We start from the raw sequence: 18,151 nt of genomic DNA on the forward strand, positions 1-18,151 counted from the left end.
TTTCATTTAATATGGTTAATTCACATCAAATCAAGTGGGTAACAGAAAATACGGCTTAAAATAGTACAATTTGTACATTTATGTGTTCTATCTAAAAGAAGAACACATGAGGCAAATAGGGGAGAAAGAAAAATTCCACATATTATAATTATATTTGAGCGACAAATACTTGAAAATGGGAAGAGGCAAAGTAATGTAAATACCTTAACAGCAGAAATTGTAATGAGTAGGTACCTTTTTGTCCCACAGAATTTTTGTCTTTTGAATAATCTTTTTTATCCTCAATAAGAATAATTTCATCATCTTGATCTGGTTGAGCTGCCATCGGAAGTGGTTTAGCAATTTCGGGTACAGTATTAACTGCTGCTTCAGCTTCAATTTTAAAAGTAATGGCGGGAAGGCCTAAACGATTCCTCAAAGCATCTTTTCTTTTTCTCACTTCGTCGCTGTGTAATTCTACCATGCGTTTATTCCAAAATTGTATCCATTCTGGTTTAAAATCATATTTGCTAACGTCAACACCTTGCAACTTTAATTCTTTGTACCTGTAAAGAAAATAAATAAAATATTATTGAGTTAATACAGTTTAAAAAAATAAAGTTTTAACCTAAAACTATTAATACATACATGTATTATTTAACAATATAACAACATGTTTTAACAAAGTTTGTTCTGGTTTCTGGAGAGCAAAGCTGGGTGTCTTGGACAGTTTAATGATATAATCCATCCATTTATTCTTAGGTATTTGTTTCATGTCAACGAGTTCATTAATTTCTTTTCTTTGTGATCTGATCCACCTCCACATCTGTTTCTGTAGATCGTTTTCGATCCTTTTGGAAAAGGTTTACCAGTATTGATTTTTCGCTTGTCTCACAACAGTTGCTTCTGAATACCATAAATAAATTAACAGCAATAGTTATACACTGGTAGACTTTACAAGTGAGAGGAAGCTTACTGAAATGAGTGAGCTGAAATTATTTGGAGATGCACTCAGAGCCGTCCACGTGTGCAATGTGTGCGGCGCACACAGGCGCCAGCAATTAAGAGGCGCCACTAAAATTTTCACAAAAATTTTAGGTGGGTCAAAATAACACCCATTTTTTTCAGCTTCTACCAAAACGGGATATCATAAAAGAACACTTTGCAAGTCTGGCATTAAAGCATTTACTTACACGCTGGTCCAGTAGAATTGATGCTTTAAAGCCATTATACAAAAATTTGTCAGAAATTTATTATGCTTTATAGATAAAATATCAACATTTACATTCATATGCTCAGTTGCTCAGTCTACATACCTATGGTATAAAGTTCTGATGAAAGTTAACTTCGTTAGCCAAATTTTTCAATCAAAAACAATGAACATAAAATGTCATACAAAGTTCATTTATTTTATTGTGTTCTCGAGCATTAATATCAGTAAATGAAAGATTTTCATATTGGAAAATCATATTAATTCTTTCAAATTTGTAGTATATAATTTGAACGACAGTACAATTACAACTTTTGCGTAGAAATTTGAAAAAAACTAAGATTTAATGATCATCTAGGATCTAGATATAGAGGGAGACGATTTGTTTGAAACATTATATGAATTATACAGCCGCAGCCTTTGTTAAAAGAATTAAATAATGATGTTTGTAAAATTTTAAAATATATACTTTTAAAGGAATTAACTGTTTCTTCTTCTTGATGTGCCTATCCGTGATGAATGTTGGCGATCATCATGGCAATATTTATCCTAGCTGCAGCGCGGCAAAGCTGCACAGATGTCGTGTTGAACCAGGTTCTGAGGTTTTTAACCAGGATGTTTTCCTTCTTTCTGGACCTTGATTTCCAAATATTTTTTTCCTTGCACGATGGCTTGTTGGAGGTCATATATCTGGATTCATTTTGCATAATGTGTACAAAGTATTCTAATTTTGAGATTTGATGGTGGTCAGTAGTACCTCTCGGTTCTTCTCCATTTTTCTGAGGCCCTCCTTATTTGTGACCCGGTCAGTCCAAGGGATTTTAAGAAATATATGGTACAACCACATCCCAAAGCTTCCAATTTTCTGCACATATCTTCTGCTTCTGTTTAGTAGAATTCCTTTTTCAGTTTCGTTCAAAGCTTCGATAAATATTCTTTTAGAATAGAGATTAAAAATAAGAGGATACAAAATACAGCCTTGCCTCACTTCAAGCATGATGTTTACGTATTGGGTGTGTTCACCTTCAACTCTGAGGTTTGCAGTCTCATTCCAGTAAATGTTTCTAATTATTTTCAGATTTTGGTTGTTAATTCTTGCTTCTTTTAGTATTTATGTTATTTTGGCGTGCTGTACTCGATCAAACGCTATCTCGTAATCAACCAGACATGCGTATATGTCGCAATTGACGTCTCTGCATCTCTGGAATAACACTTCTATTGATAACTGGAATAATCCTTGAATTAACTTAAGTTTACCCAAATTTAACAAAAGCTCTTCGCATTCTGCCCATATCTGTTGGCACTGATGAACGATCTCTTTGTAAACTGAAACTTATAAAACATTATTTAAGATTGACCATGGGTCAAGGGCGGTTGACAAATTTACCTATCATCTCTATAGAGTCCTTAATATTAGATGATATTCACCATGTTATAAAAATATTTTCCGAACTGAAGGCGGAAACCAGAAATAAGCCAGATGGTCAGAACAAAGAGACTAAGTTGGTTAGGTCATCTTGCGAGAATGGCTGATGGAAGGTGGGCAAAGGACTCGCTGCTGAGAGGGGAAGGAAAGAGGAGAAGAGGACGACCCAGGAAAAAGTGGCTAGAAGCATGTAAGAAAGACCTGGAAACAATCGGGATAGCAAATTGGAGAACTGCGGCCATGGACAGGAGAAAATGGAGAAAAACCGTGGAGAAATTCCAAGCCATGGGCCTTTAAGGCCTGTTGAGCTATATTATATATATGAAGGCGCGAAAAGTGATTTTTTTCTGAAATAGATATTTATTTTCATGTTTACCTGTATCTTCAGTTTTTTATGTCGTTCGCCAAATATTTATTTTTACTTAATTATTTTTAACTTAGTTTATTTTCTTGTTGCATGTATGAGAATTTTCAGTTATTTTTGTTTGGTTACAATAAATAATTGTTCATTTTTATTCCCATTATTTAAATTAACTAGATGATTTAACAAAAAAATGCGAATTTTTGGGCGCCATTAAATGTTTTGCACACAGGCGCTAACACGTGCTGGCGCGGCACTGGAAAGAACCAATGAGGTTAAGTATCTACGGGTAACCCTGAATTGGAACACTTAACTGGAATACTCATATTAACAATATAATCAATAGAGCTAGGCGAGTCTTCTGCAATTGCAGATGAGTTGTAGGTAACACATGAGAATTGCAACTAAAGATAATCTGTTGGTTATAAACATCAGTGATACGACCGACAGACACTTATGGATCAGCACTCTGGTGGAGAAAGACGGCTTTGCAATCTTGTGTGACCACTCTCACCACCCTACAAAGACAAGCGCTTCTAAATATAACAGGAGCCTTGAACAGTACAAGAACGGCTTCATTAGAGCCAATCACAGGTCTCTCTCCGCTGGAATTATATATTTCGGGGATAGCCTTTATGACCATCCTGAGGCTCAAAGCAAACAATACTTAGTAGAGGCCGAATTATGTATTGAATAGCCACACAAACACTACTGGGACTAAACTTGAGGAATCCACGTAAGGATACTAGGCCCGCTCCTAAACTGGGCAGAAGTAATGACTGCACTCTAAAAGTCGCAATTTCATGTCCATTGGAGTGGATATTTATATCCGGTCTCGATCCAAAGACTGAAGCCAAGGATGTCAGGGAGTATTTAGAACAATTAAAAATTACCAATGGAATTCAATGTTATAAACTACGAACCAAAAACGACAACCACTGTAGTTCTTTTAAGGTGGGCGTCCCTTCAAATCACAAGGTCACCTTCATGGATGATGATCTTTGGCCAAATGGTGCTCTAATAAACCATTTTATAAACCTGCAGCGCCCCACTCTACCAAAATAGCTTTGAATGGGGTTTATGGAGACTCACCACTGGAAAGTGTAAGTCCTGCGCAAGACAAAAATAATATAAATTATAATAAGACATTTTATTCAAAATTTAGTTTTAAGGTTTTATTTATTAATGTTTTCTTTTAACGTTTTTATTGAAGTACTGGAGGGAGCTTTACAATCACTTAACCCTACTAAGAAAATCTTGATTCTTGGGGATTTTAATATTCATTTTAATACAGATTCTCCTCACTGTACAGAATTATGTAACCTAATGCATAGTTTCGGTTTTCATCAAAATAATTTCGAAGCCACCAGACAGAAAAACTGTCTCGATAATGTTTTTTCCAATTTGGATCCACAGGACCTTCAGCTACAAGTTGTTGATCCTGGTATATCTGACCATAGAGGTATATACCTGGAATTTACCTTAATGGGAGGAGAACAATTTTCTGATCCTCAAAAAGTGTTTTTTAGACCCATCACTGAGAGAGGAAGATGCTTGTTCTTCTCTATGATAGAGGACATTTCATGGGACTTTATTAATGACACTAATATGAATGCGAATAATAAGTTTTCCTATTTTGTTCACATCATTTCCAATGCATTCTTGACCTGTTTCCCGGAAAAGTCGTACTCTAAAAGAAAGGGTCAGGCGGGTGTGGTGAGTTGGTTTAATGATAGCTTGAGAACAATGCGTGATAATATTCAATTTTTTATAGAACTTAATAAACAGCTTGATGCACCAAATTACCTACAGGAATACATAAAAAATATTAAAAATGAATATCGGAAGGCAATAAAAGCAGCAAAGAAAGCTACCAATGACCAACTAATTTCAAACTCTCATAACCCGATTAAAACAATGTGGAATATCATTAATGAGTATAGAGGCATCACAAAAACTGAAACTAATTCTAATATAACACCTGATCAATTTAATCATTATTTTTTAAACATTGCCTCCGAGCTGCATAGCCGTACTCCTGCACCCCACAATGACCCACTCAACTATGCACCACCTTATGCTGAACATATGTTTGAATTCCACCCAGTCTCTTTTAATGAGGCTCAAAAATAAAAAGAGTAAGGACCCATTTAATTTAACTGTCAGCTTAATCAAAGGGATAAAAGATCTAATAATATGTCCTCTGACCAAGCTCATAAACTTATGTATAGCTGAGGGGGTTTTTCCTGAAGTTTTAAAAACTGCGGTGGTCATTCCGGTTTTTAAAAAGGGAGAGACAGATCAAATGTCTAATTACAGACCTATCTCTCTGTTACCTATATTCTCGAAGATATTTGAAAAATGTCTTGCTGGAAAAATAGCAAGTTTCTTTGAGTCTAACGGGCTCTTCGTTGAATCTCAATTTGGCTTCAGAAAGGGTTTGAAGACTGTTCAGGGTATTTTGAATCTTGTAACATACATCCAAGATGCTTTTGAACAAGGTAACTATGTGTCTTCCAACTTTTGCGACCTAAGTAAAGCCTTCGATTGTGTGTCCCACGAAATTCTTACTGCTAAATTGAGTAAATATAACTTCTCAATCTCCAGTATATCATTGATAAAAAATTATTTGACGGACCGCTGCCAGAGGGTGAGATTTGCAGGTGTTGAATCGGAGAGAGGATGCTTGCGCATAGGAGTTCCTCAGGGCTCTGTGTTGGGTCCCTTATTATTCTTGATATACATCAATGATTTACCACTTTCATGTCAAACTGCGCATTTCACTCTCTTTGCAGATGACACAACAATCTCATCCTGCAGTAAGGATTTGGTAACAGCAGTGGGGAGTTCGTGGGGTTCAGTGTCGGAGGCAGAACAATGGTTCCATTCTAATAGGCTGTTTCTCAATACAACCAAAACACAGTCCTTACTTTTTTCAACTAGAAATATTCCTGATGAACTGGACAATGCATCCTGTGCTAAATTTCTTGGTGTCTTGCTGGACCCTGGCCTGATATGGGATGCTCATACCACCTCTTTAGTGGCAAAGCTATCATCAAATACATTTTTGCTTCGTGGACTTTCATCCTGTGTTTCCGCTTCCATACTAAAGCAGGCATATTTTTCTTTGTGTCACTCACATATCTCCTATGCTATTCTCGCATGGGGCCATAGTGCAGGAGCGAAGGATGTATTCAGACTGCAGAGAAGGGCCATTCGCATTGTCGCAGGCTTGCCATATAGAGCCGATTGCAGACAAGTTTTTATAGATTGGAAAATATTAACATTACCTTGCCAGTATATATATGATAATCTTATATATGTAAAATGCAATATGCATAAATTCCAGACTCATGAACAGATTCATAATATTAACACACGCTTTAGAGGGAACCTTGACCCAAAGTTTCGTAGGTTGGAGAGGTGCAGAGATGGCCCATCATGTCTGGTTATACACTTCTTTAATAAATTACCCCTAATAATTCGAGAACTGCCCTTAGATACATACAAAATAAAAATCAAAGAAATTCTTTTGGTGGGTGCTTACTATTCTCAGGAGGAATATCTCGGGGCTACCCTGTTGTGATAGTCCTACAGCTCTCTTAAATGTTCTGTGTGCTCTTGTGTTTTTATGCTAATATTCTAACTTTGTGTTAAGTATTTAGACTAGGTGATAAAATTTTATAGATTTTACTTATTAAGTGTTAGCTTGCCAATGTATTTCAATTATGCATTTTAACAGACTTTGACTTATGTAAATACTTTGTATATTGACATCAATAAACTGAATTGAAAAACCGAATTGAATGATGAACTCAGATATGATGACTCCAGAACTAATCTTTACTGAGAAGATTAACACAATTATACCATCTAGAGAACAAAATTTCCCATAATAGGGACTTAATATGGTTCACTGATGGATCTAAAACTGCCCATGGTACTGGATCGGAAGAAATCTTACAGCCTATGTCAACATACAACTGTGTTCCAGGCTGAAGTTTTTGCTTTGGTGGCATGCATTGATGAAATCATTGATGAAGACCCTTAGGGCCGGTTGTTCGAACGCTAATCAACAATGATCACTATCAAATATTTAATTACTGTCACCAAAACTGTCAATGTCAACTTTTATTGGGTTGCTGAAAACAATTGATTAAAATTATGAGATTAGTTAATCAATTAACATAACAATTATTAACATAATTGATTAAGTAATTTCATATTATGTTTTCAGCAACCCAAACAAAGTTGACATTGACAGTTGGTGACAGTAATTAAATATTTGATAATGATCATTGTTGATTAGCGTTCGAACAACCGGCCCTAAAGCTAAGAGAATCAGCATTTACACAGATAGCCAATAGGCTATTCTGACTGTAAAGAACCCACTCATCAAATCCAAACTGGTGGGAAACTGCAAAGATTTCCTCAACAACCTGGCAAAAGACAATACATACATACATAATCGATTGCCTCTTTTACCATTATAGGTGTCGATTCTTTATATGATACTCTCTGCAAATTTACGCCACTTCTTCCTATCTGCTGCTAAAACTTTTGCTTCTTGTCACGATGTTCCTCTTTTCTTAAGTATTTCGTTTACACTAGTGTTCCAGCTTTTCCTTGGTCTGTCATTTTCACATTTGGCCTCCCATGTCATTTTCACTTGTCTGTCACCACTCATTCTTATCATGTGTCCAGCCCATTTTAACTTCTTTTCTTAAACTGTTTCGTTGAGCGATTTTACCTGTAATTCATGTCTTATATCTTCGTTTCTTCTTTTGTCTAATCTTCTTGCCCCCACCACTTTTCTTAAGTATCTCATTTCTTCTTCTTCTTTTTATATAGACATTACTCTGTCTATTTTTCAATGTGCCTCCAGTAAGTTGTCATTCCATCTTTTTCGTGGTCTTCCGACTGATCGTCTTCCTATTGGGGAACCGTCTCTCGCCGTCCTTACTACTCTATTTGTTGTCATTCGGCTTATGTGGTCGTTCCATTCTACTCTTGTATCTCATTTCTGTAGCTTGTAATCTTTCTTTGTCTGTCATTAAGTACCCAGTTTTCTGCCCCATATATTGTAATTGGCATATTTACGGTTTTATATACTGTCATTTTGGCATTTCTCGATATTTCTTTTTTTGTCTAGGACATTTTATACAGTGAATAATAAGTTCTCGTTGCCAATTTTATTCTGTTTCCAATTCCATCTTCTTGTGTACCTCTGTTGTTTAACATTATTCCCAAATACTTAAAGAGGTCTACTTGCTCGATTTTTTGCCCTTCGATTTCAATATTTACAGTTGCTTCTTTGTTGGCTATTGTCATTACTTTAGTTTTCTCCATATTTATTATTAAGTTGTAGTTTTTTAGTTCTTCAGACCAGATTCTTGTGTTATCTGCGACTTTTCAGTTCTTGCAACTAATACAATGTCGTCAGCAAATGCACAGGCCTCAATTTTTATTTGCTGCAGATTTCTATACCCTATAGCGCATTTTCTAGTTTTTTTTCCAACACTTTTTAATAACTTCATCCATAACATGAAATAAATAACAGTGGGCTCAGCACCCCACCTTGTCTAACCCCGTCGTTGTTAGAAAATTCGCCTTAGATTAAGTTGCTTGTCCTGACCTGGTTTTTTGTGTTGACATACAAACTCTTTATTACACTTACAAGTTCTTCATCTACTTCCTTGTTTATCAGGCTTTGTCATATTCCTTCTCAATTGACCATGTCAAACGCCTTCTTCATATCTGACAACGCCAGGTACAGTGTATCGTTTTTAACAGTGTTTTTCAGTAATTTGCTGTAGTGTGAATATAGGATCTTGTACGCTGTGTGATGGTCTAAATCCACTTTGTGTATCTGCCAGTCGAGGCTCAACTATTTCTCGTAGTTTCTTTTCTAGAATGATTTCGTAGATTTTCAACGTTAGCAGAGAAGTGATATACCTCTATAATTACTGCACTCTTTAGTGTCTCCCCAATCCTCTGGGATTTTTTTGTTTGTCCACGCTAAATTTAGTAGGTCATGTAATTCTTGTTTACCCTGTTTTCCAAGATATTTCAATAAATCAGCATCTATTCCGTTTACCAACTTTTAGTTTTTCTAGTGCATATTCAACTTCTTCCATCTTTATTTTAGTTTCATGAACTCCTTCTTGCCCTCTTTCAGGTGTTTCATCTGTTATTTGTGTGCGATTCTCTGCTGTTGTATTTTCATTGTTTAAAAGTTCCTTGATATATTCTCTCCACCTTTTTATGATGGGCTCATCCTCAGTTATTATATTTCCGTTTCTATCTTTTATCTGCTGTAGTTTAATTTCCGTTTTACTTCTCATATTCTTTAATACTCTATAAAATAATTTTGTATTTTGGGTACCATTTTCTTCCATAGTTCTTCCAAATTCTTCCCAGGCATTCTGCTTTTCTTGTTTTATCCTTACTTTAACTTTGTTTCGCTGTTCCTTGTATTTATCGTAAGCCTCTTGATTTCTTTTTTGTATGTACATTTTCCATAGCCTTTTCTTTTCTCTGACTTCTTTCTTAATATCGTTGTTCCACCAGCTTGTCTGCTTTTTATGATTATTTCTTCTAGTATACCCGCAAACTTGCCCTGCTATTTCTAATAGTATTGCCTTGAATCTGATCCACTTTTCTTCCACATTTCTACTTTGTCTTCTCTTTTCAATCCTTGCAAACTGTTTTTCCAATTTCTCTATATACTCATTTCTTGTGGCAAAAGACAATAAAGTGTCTTTAATATGGGTGCCGGGTCATGAAGGGATGCAAGGGAGCGAACGAGCAGATATGTTAGCGAAACAAGGCTCGAGAGAAACTTTTAAGACCCAGAAACTTTCTGTAGCATCACTAAAGTTGCTACGAAAAACGAGGTTCAGAAATGACTAATAAAGAATCATCAAAAGAAATGGAGAACCACTCAAAGGCAACTCCAGACTAAAAAAAAAATATAATCAAGAATACTGATAAAAAACTCTCGAAAAATTTGATGAACCTCAATAAACGAGAGATCAAAACAGGTCACTGAAATGGTGACTTGACATTGACATTTAAGAAAACACCTATACAAACTAGGTAAAGTGAATGAACCATGGTGCAGAAAGTGCGAAATGGAAGAAGAGACTTGCATACACATACTACATACTATGCCATTGCAGTGTGCTAGGTTATGTAAGGCAGGAATTCACTGGTAAATGAGGTTTGAACCAGAAGAGATTCTAAAGCTACGAATAAGAAAACTATTGGCCTTCGTTGAGGCCACAGAACTTATTGGAGTTTAAGGAAAAAAAACAAGGTATTGTATGGTACAAAGGTCTTATGATTAAAGGTATCGCCTGAGTTAAGAAGAAGAAGAGAAGAAGAATGGTTATACACAAACGATTGACAAACAGTGTGGAATCTAAGTTAAGGAAGGGACAAACGGAGTAAAACAGAGCTGTGCTTTATTCCTCTTACTATTAACATTGTACTGGACGTGGAAAGGGGTGAAATACCTTTCACACTATAACAACAGTGAAATTGTATATGGACCCATAACTGTCAAATAAAGTAAAAAACAGTGACGACAGTAGAAACGGGTGCAATACCTCTAACAATAAGCAAAACCAGTAAGGTATGAGAGGAGGGAACAGGTGATGGGATATACAGATATTATGATTCCATCATTTAATATTTTCGTGCTTTTACATAAAATTGTTGACTACTTCTTACTATGTGAATTTTTGACTGGATGACTGTTTTCTTTATAACTTGGTTACTGCTGGACAACTAGCCCAGTCGGGATACCATTTGACCTTGCATTAGAAGCTGCCCCAAATTTTATTTTTCTAATCTTTAGGGGGGGGGGGTCAATAGTAGTATAAATTTAAAATCTCGACTGAATTTGACCGTTGCGTTAGCCGCCATCTTGATTTTAAACGAGAACCGTTTTTGCTCAATATCTCCGCCATTTTCAACTTTTCGACAAAAAATATACAAACTGAAATTGTTGAAAATGCGATTTTCTATAATTTCGTTTATTATAATTTTTTTTGTGCGGTCCATATTTTCCGAGTTATGGGGAAAAACAGTGACAGTTAAAGCATAATTATTGATTTATTGAATTATCTCGTTTATTATTACGTTTACAACAAATTTTAACCTATACAAAAATCAAGAGAATTAAATTTTGTACAATTTTGATCTATTTCATTTTTTTGATAAAATCAATATTAAAGGTAGTACGTATGGGTAAAGGTGCGAGCGTAAGACCCGATTGATTTTAAAGCAATTGTTTTTGTTCAATATCTTCCCCATTTTCAAGTTTTTGACAAAAAGTGTAAGGACTGAAATTGTTGCAATTACGATTCACTACAATTTTTCGAGAGAACCAGTGGCGGGTCTAAGAGGGGGGGGGGGGAATTCCCCAACGGGGTCCAAAATTAAAAAAAATTGTTGAAATATTAAAATATGTTAGCTGACATGAAACTTAATTATCGACAGACAAATTCAACCAATAAAACCCGCTAGTTAATAAAATTAAGTGAATTTAATGCATATAAGTTATTATTTATGTCTTTTATGTACTTAGTTTGGTTGGTGTTTCATTGGAAGTTTTAAAAATTGTATAAAATATAATTCTCTTTATTTTTGTTTATGTACAATTATGTAGTAAAGTTAATAATAAATGAGACAATTCAATAATTATGCTTCCCCTCCGCTTCCACTATTTTCCTCCTTAACTCGGAGAATATTGATCGCATAAAAAAATTGTGGAAAAGAAATTGTAGAAAATTGCGTTTCCAACAATTTTAGTTCCTACCGTTTTTGTCGAAAAGTTAAAAATGGCGGAGATATTAAGAAACAACGGTTCTCCTTTAAAATCAATATGGCGGCTAATGCAACCGCGGAATTCAGTCGAGATTTTAAATTTACACTACTATTGATCTCCCCTAAAGGATAGTATTATAAAATTTGGGGCAACTCGGAAAAAAGATTCAATTCAGTAATTATGCTCCCCCCACCACTTTTTACTATTTTCCCACTTAACTCGGAAAATATCAACCGCATGAAAAAAATTGTTAAAAAGAAATTGTAGGAAATCATATTTGGAACAATTTAAGTTGAAAATGGCGTAGATATTGAATAAAAACAATTGCTACAAAATCAATCAGGTCTTACGCTCGAGCCATTATCGCATACATACTACCTTAAATATTAACTTTGGCAAAAAAAATGAAAGAAACTAAAATTGTGTAGAATTCAATTCTCTCTATTTTTGTATAGGAAGATTTTTGTCGTAAAACTAACAATAAACGAGATAATTCAATAATTATGCTCTATTTATATATAACTGTCACTATTTTCCGCTATAACTCATAAAATATCGATGGCACGAAAAAATTGTAAAAATAGAAATGATAGAAAATTACATTTTTAACAATTTTGATTGTTATACTTTTTGTCGAAAAGTTGAAAATGGCGGAGATATTGAGCAAAAACGGTTCTCGTTTAAAATCAAGATGGCGGCTAACGCAATGGCGGAATTCAGTCGAGATTTTAAATTTACACTACTATTGACCCCCCTAAAGATTAAAAAATAAAATTTGGGGCAGCTCTTAATGCAAAGTTAGGCCTGTTATTCGTCTAACCCGACTGGATTAAACTGGAAGTAATAATTACTTTACATGTAAGTTCTTTTGTCTAACTCCTGATGTTTTGTAAACACAAAACGTTTCCGCTAATATATGGAATAGTACAACATCCTAGCTTTCATTTTCTCCTCACGTCTGACTGATTTCCTATGGCAAAGTTTTACATTGTCGCTCCAACGTGTTGGTGGACGACCTCTGCTTCGGTAGGCATCATCTCTTGGTCTCCATTCCAGTATCCTTTTTGTTCATCTGTTATCTGTCATTCGAGCCATACATCTATATAATCTCTATTTATATATATTCTATATTTAGGGCTTACGTCTCCTGTTGACGTTTGGTCTTCATAGTGCTTAGTTGCTCTTTGCTTCTTTTATACCTTCATACTAGTCTTTCAATAAAGGTCAACAAATCAGTACTCAAACTGGACTTGCGCTGAAATGAAGTTTTTTAAAATTGGACTATTATCGAAATACATAATCTCATAATGGTGAGGGGTAAGAAATTCAAAATTACATTCGATAATAACAAAATTTGTAGAATATAAGCAAAATATTGTAAATATTAACAGCAGTTCAAATGATAATTGAAATTACTATCACTATCTAGGCTTTTCAATTGTTCTAAATTTTTTATAAGTTCTCTAAATGTGCTTATTTAAATAACGTTTACCTTGTATTCCAAAACTTCTTCCATTCTTCATTGTATTGAGGATGTTTTTCGGGATTTTTCTCATGTTGTTTTAAAGTTTTAATCATATCATTTTCAATTGCCCTTGAAAGTTTTCCAAACTCTTCAACTTTTCTTATTTTTTCTCTTTCTTGTTCTTCCTTGTAAGTGGGAGATTGAGAACGACGTCTGTGTTTAGGAGATGGCGATCTTCTTCTGTTCGGGGATCTACATACCTTAGTCAGCGAAGAACGACGTCTTGGCGATAACGGAGAACGACGTCTTAGCGTTAATGGAGAACGACGGAGTGGAGAACGACGGAGTGGAGAACGACGTCTAGGTGATGGCGATCTACGCCTAAACGGAGATCTTCGTCTAGGGCTAAGTCTGCGGCTAAAAATTAAATATTAATATAAATTATTAAAGAGTTTCTAGTTTAATGAATGGGTCTCCCAAGCAACGTTGTACAAACTCCAAATCATTGTATCCAAACGGTATTGTATGTATGGATTCGAGATGTCAAATCCCAACGACGACTTCTCGTGGATTTGAGGTCTCCCAAACAACGTTGTACAAACTCCAAATCATTGTATCCAAACGGTATTGTATGTATGGATTCGAGATGTCAAATCACAACGACGACTTCTCGTGAGACATTTCATGAGGTCACAACGTCGAGTTTTTTATTTTTAATGATTTTTGAATTTTTGGCATCACTCAGAAATCAAAAAATTGAAATTTTTGGTAAAAATTTTGTGAAAATCAACAGATTTATTATTGTTGAACAAAAAATAAGCAAAAAAAAAGAAAAATATCTCGACGTTGTTACCTCATGAAATGTCTAAAGAAAATATGTGCAAAATATCAGGTAGATCGGCCGAGTAGTTTTTCAGTTACAATGTCCACCGCATTTGAAGAAGTAGTTTTGAGAAAAATGCGTTTAAAGTTTTGACAACTGCATCTTCATCTTCTTATTTGTCTGCCAAATCGTAAAGTGATGCACATTGAAATATATTTTTTGAATCGAGGAGTAATCTACACAAGAGAAGGCGAACAGTTGTTTAACATTTCTCACTACACTCACGCGTGCTAGCGCGAAGTCGCGGCAAAGCGAGTCGAAGGTAGGAATATTCAAACACGCTGTATCTCTGGTAATTTTACTCCGATTATTTTGAAATTTTCAGAGAGTATTCTTGAAAACTGTTATTTGAAATTTATTTATTTATTTTATTTGAATTTAAATATTTCAAACCATACCCCCCCCCCCTTAAGTAATACGAGTGTTTTGTTTGCTGTAATGATTTTGAATATCGGTTTAGTATTTCGTTTGGAGAGTGTAAAGTGTTGATTATTGTAATTTAATTAATGTGAATAGTGATGTTGCGCGTGGGATAATGTAAATATCGCGTACGATAACGCTGATATTGTAGAAATTGCCAGTGCTAGTGTCAATGTAATTACTAAAAAAAAAGTGCTCGTAAAGAATATTCGAATGCATTTAAATTCTGAAACACAGCAAGTATGTTTGAATGTATACAAAAATCTACGTACGAAATTCGGCTTCGATGAAACACTATTGGCACAAGCCACCTCTGATTTAACAGAAATTCCACTTTCTACTGTATATAAAATAGTTAAAAATGAACCCTATCATCGCAAGAAACGATGTGACTACAAATTTTCAAGACCTTTAAATCCTTCACTTGTAAAACTATTGAAAACTACAATATACGGCTGCTACAAAAGCAATGAAATACCTACAATAGAAATAATAAGAAAGAAATTAGAAACAACCGGTCGAAGTATGAACTGCTTTAAATTCAAAAAAATAAATAAACGTCAAGCAATTATGGAAAGCCAAAGAATAGTCAACAGACGTAATATGTACCTAGAAGAAATTACTAAATATAGGCAAGAAAATAGGAGAATTTATTATTTAGATGAAACTTGGTATGATACCCATGATACAGTAAAGAAAGGATGGACAGATGGTTCAAGCATGTGCATACCAGAAATGCCTGCAAATAAAGGGTCGCGGCTAATTATTGTACGTTGCAGAGGAAGTGAGGGATGGGTTCCGAATGCTTTAAAATTATGTGGGAAGAAAATGGAAGATTGTAACGTTGACTACAACAAGAATATCGAAGCTGACATTTTTGAAGATTGGTTTGAAAACTCGCTGATCCCAAACTTGGAGAAAAACAGCGTAATAATGCTTGACAACGCTTCCTATCATTCCCGACAGCTCACTAAAATACCAAATACATCTTCAAAGAAAGCTGACCTGCAACATTTTTTAATGGAAAATAATTTGTATTTCGAAGATTTTTACACAAAAAAAAAAACAACTTATTGAAGTTCTACACACGAAGCAATTTAGAAAATTATAGGCTTTAGAGAGTACATGTTGCCGAAAAGCATGGACACACTATATTGAGACCTACTTTTGTGTTTTCAATTCTATTGAGTTATTTTGGGGACAATTAAAACCAAGTATAAGGCGTTCAAATACATTTCCTAAATTTGACAAAAAGGTAATTGAGTTATTAAAAAAGAAGTAGCCAATATTACCAAAGTAGACTGGCAGAAAAGAATCGCCAAAGTGATCAAAGTGGAAGAATATTACGTATTTTTTATGGGAAATAAGCCACAATTTTACTAAAAAATGAATTTATTAACGTTTCGAAGTCCAAATCGGGTTTCGTTGTCAAAATACAAAATACTATTGTATTTTGTATTTTGACAACGAAACCCGATTTGGGCTTCGAAACGTTAATAAATTCATTTTTTAGTAAAATTGTGGCTTATTTTTATGTGGCGTATTTTTTATGGGAAATAAGCCACAATTTTACTAAAAAATGAATTTATTAACGTTTCGAAGTCCAAATCGGGTTTCGTTGTCAAAATACAAAATACTATTGTATTTTGTATTTTGACAACGAAACCCGATTTGGGCTTCGAAACGTTAATAAATTCATTTTTTAGTAAAATTGTGGCTTATTTCCCATAAAAAATACGTAATTATAAAAATGCCACAAGGAAATAGCTTCAGAACAACATGGAAGAATATTTATAAGAAGATTGGGCACTTCCACATTAATGGTGAAAATAAATTTATTATTGAATTGGGCGATGATAGTGACGAAGAAAATACGGAAGAAGGAGAAAATGAGTTAAGTGTATCAGTATATTAATTGTTGTGTTGTGCAATTCATGTTCCAAGCATAAGTGTAGTAATGAAAAGACTCAGTTAAAAAAATATTTTTAGATTTTGTATTTTTAATAAATAAAAAAAGAGCGGGGACATGCTTGCATTTTGTGCTGAATTTTAAAAGTTTTGAACTGTATACCTAAAGTATTTTAGATCTAACTGTGTTTTTATAAAGTTCTTTTAGTATCAATAATTCTAACAATAACAAGATTAATTATAAAAGCTATTCTACATCATTTATTAATGCAAGCATGCGGTAAGAGGGAGGGTCCCTGTAAGGTTAAATGTAATTAAAAAATTCATAAAATTAATTTTAACACATACGATATTATGCCTTGCTTTAACGGTATTTACCTAAGTATAAATAAATATTTTTAACTACACATTTAATTACCAGAAAAAACCAGCTGCCTGCCTAATAGCTTAAAGAAGAACAACCCAAAGCTACAAATCTTACCTATTACACTATATAGATTGCTTGCATAATAAAAAACGGCCCCGAACTCTAGGCATAAAACAGGCAGGTTTTCTTTCTATAGGTCTACAATAACTAAAAAAAATTTTATACCTGGATAATTCAGTGTCATGAGAAAAACATTATTTCTGTGGACTACTTGGTTAGCCATTAATTGACTTATTAAAAACACATGAAGGGTCAGGGGGAAGAACGTTGAATGTCTATCTGCAAGCATTTTCGGTAAAATGAGAAAGAAAGTTACAGATTCATTGTTTTTCCCCCTTGCGTCCAATCTTGTGACGTGATTTTAAGACGATTATTATCTTTATTTTCCCTTGGCCATTCACAGGTTACTAGTGCTCTTTTTAAGCTAACAGATTGCACAAAAATTGCAAAATGACCAAAAATTGACATTCATCGTTTTTCCCTCTGACCCTTCACATTTTCTATGTAATACAGATACAATAGAAGCCTGATAAAACAATGCTTTTATATAAATTTCATTTTTAAGCCATTTAAAGAAATAATTTTGTTTTACCTGGCATAAGGAGGACCCTTACGTGGAGATCTACCTCTTGATCTACTTCGTGGAAGTCTGCCCCCTGCTGCAAGGGGTATCTTTCGATCATTATTTTGATTTGGAACTTTTTTTTCTCCATCGCTTAGATCTGAAAAACTAGATACACTAGACAAAGACCTTCTTCTAATACCAGGGCGAGTAGCTGTTATACCAGGCTTATTGTCTTGTGGCTTATCTGTTGAGTGAGAAACATGTAAATGTAGTTAATGGTTGAAATAATATAAATTTTGCATACTTTGTATTGTGCTCAAATGAATGTATTTATCAATGACGTATAATTGATATTTATTATATGCAACCCTTTCAGTCATGTTGGTTAAAATGGTACCTATTAATTTGAATGCATAATAAACTTGCGTGCATAGAAATCGGTCCACTTAAAAATTTGGTCATTTTTGATGTTTCGTATTTCCTAAACCTGTTTGCCGATTTAGGTGATTTTTTTAATATGTTACAGCCTGATTCTTTAACAATATCGCTGTAATAATATTCTCGCTAAACAGGTAAATTTTTATTGTATAGCGGGTGTACGAATCAAACTGTGTTTTTCTCAAAGTTCGCATCACCCTGTGGAATATTCTAGCATTTATAAAATACTGAAATTA

General features: G+C 34.4%; 1 protein-coding gene across 4 annotated transcripts in view; it reads right to left on the minus strand.

Moving 5' to 3' along the window:
* Positions 1–18,151, minus strand: part of LOC126887888 (uncharacterized) — a 168,895-nt gene that overhangs the window by 60,451 nt on the left and 90,293 nt on the right. For 3 of the 4 annotated variants that reach the window (XM_050655781.1, XM_050655784.1, XM_050655782.1), the window contains 3 exons: positions 17,505–17,721; positions 13,302–13,691; positions 235–545 (listed from right to left, as the gene is read on the minus strand). In XM_050655781.1, coding sequence (XP_050511738.1) covers positions 235–545; positions 13,302–13,691; positions 17,505–17,721 — 918 coding nt within the window. The remainder of the gene's footprint in view (positions 1–234; positions 546–13,301; positions 13,692–17,504; positions 17,722–18,151) is intronic. The other variant, XM_050655783.1, reaches the window with a different exon arrangement.

Source organism: Diabrotica virgifera, chromosome 7, assembly GCF_917563875.1.
Source record: "Diabrotica virgifera virgifera chromosome 7, PGI_DIABVI_V3a".
NCBI classification, from domain to species: Eukaryota; Metazoa; Arthropoda; class Insecta; order Coleoptera; family Chrysomelidae; genus Diabrotica; species Diabrotica virgifera.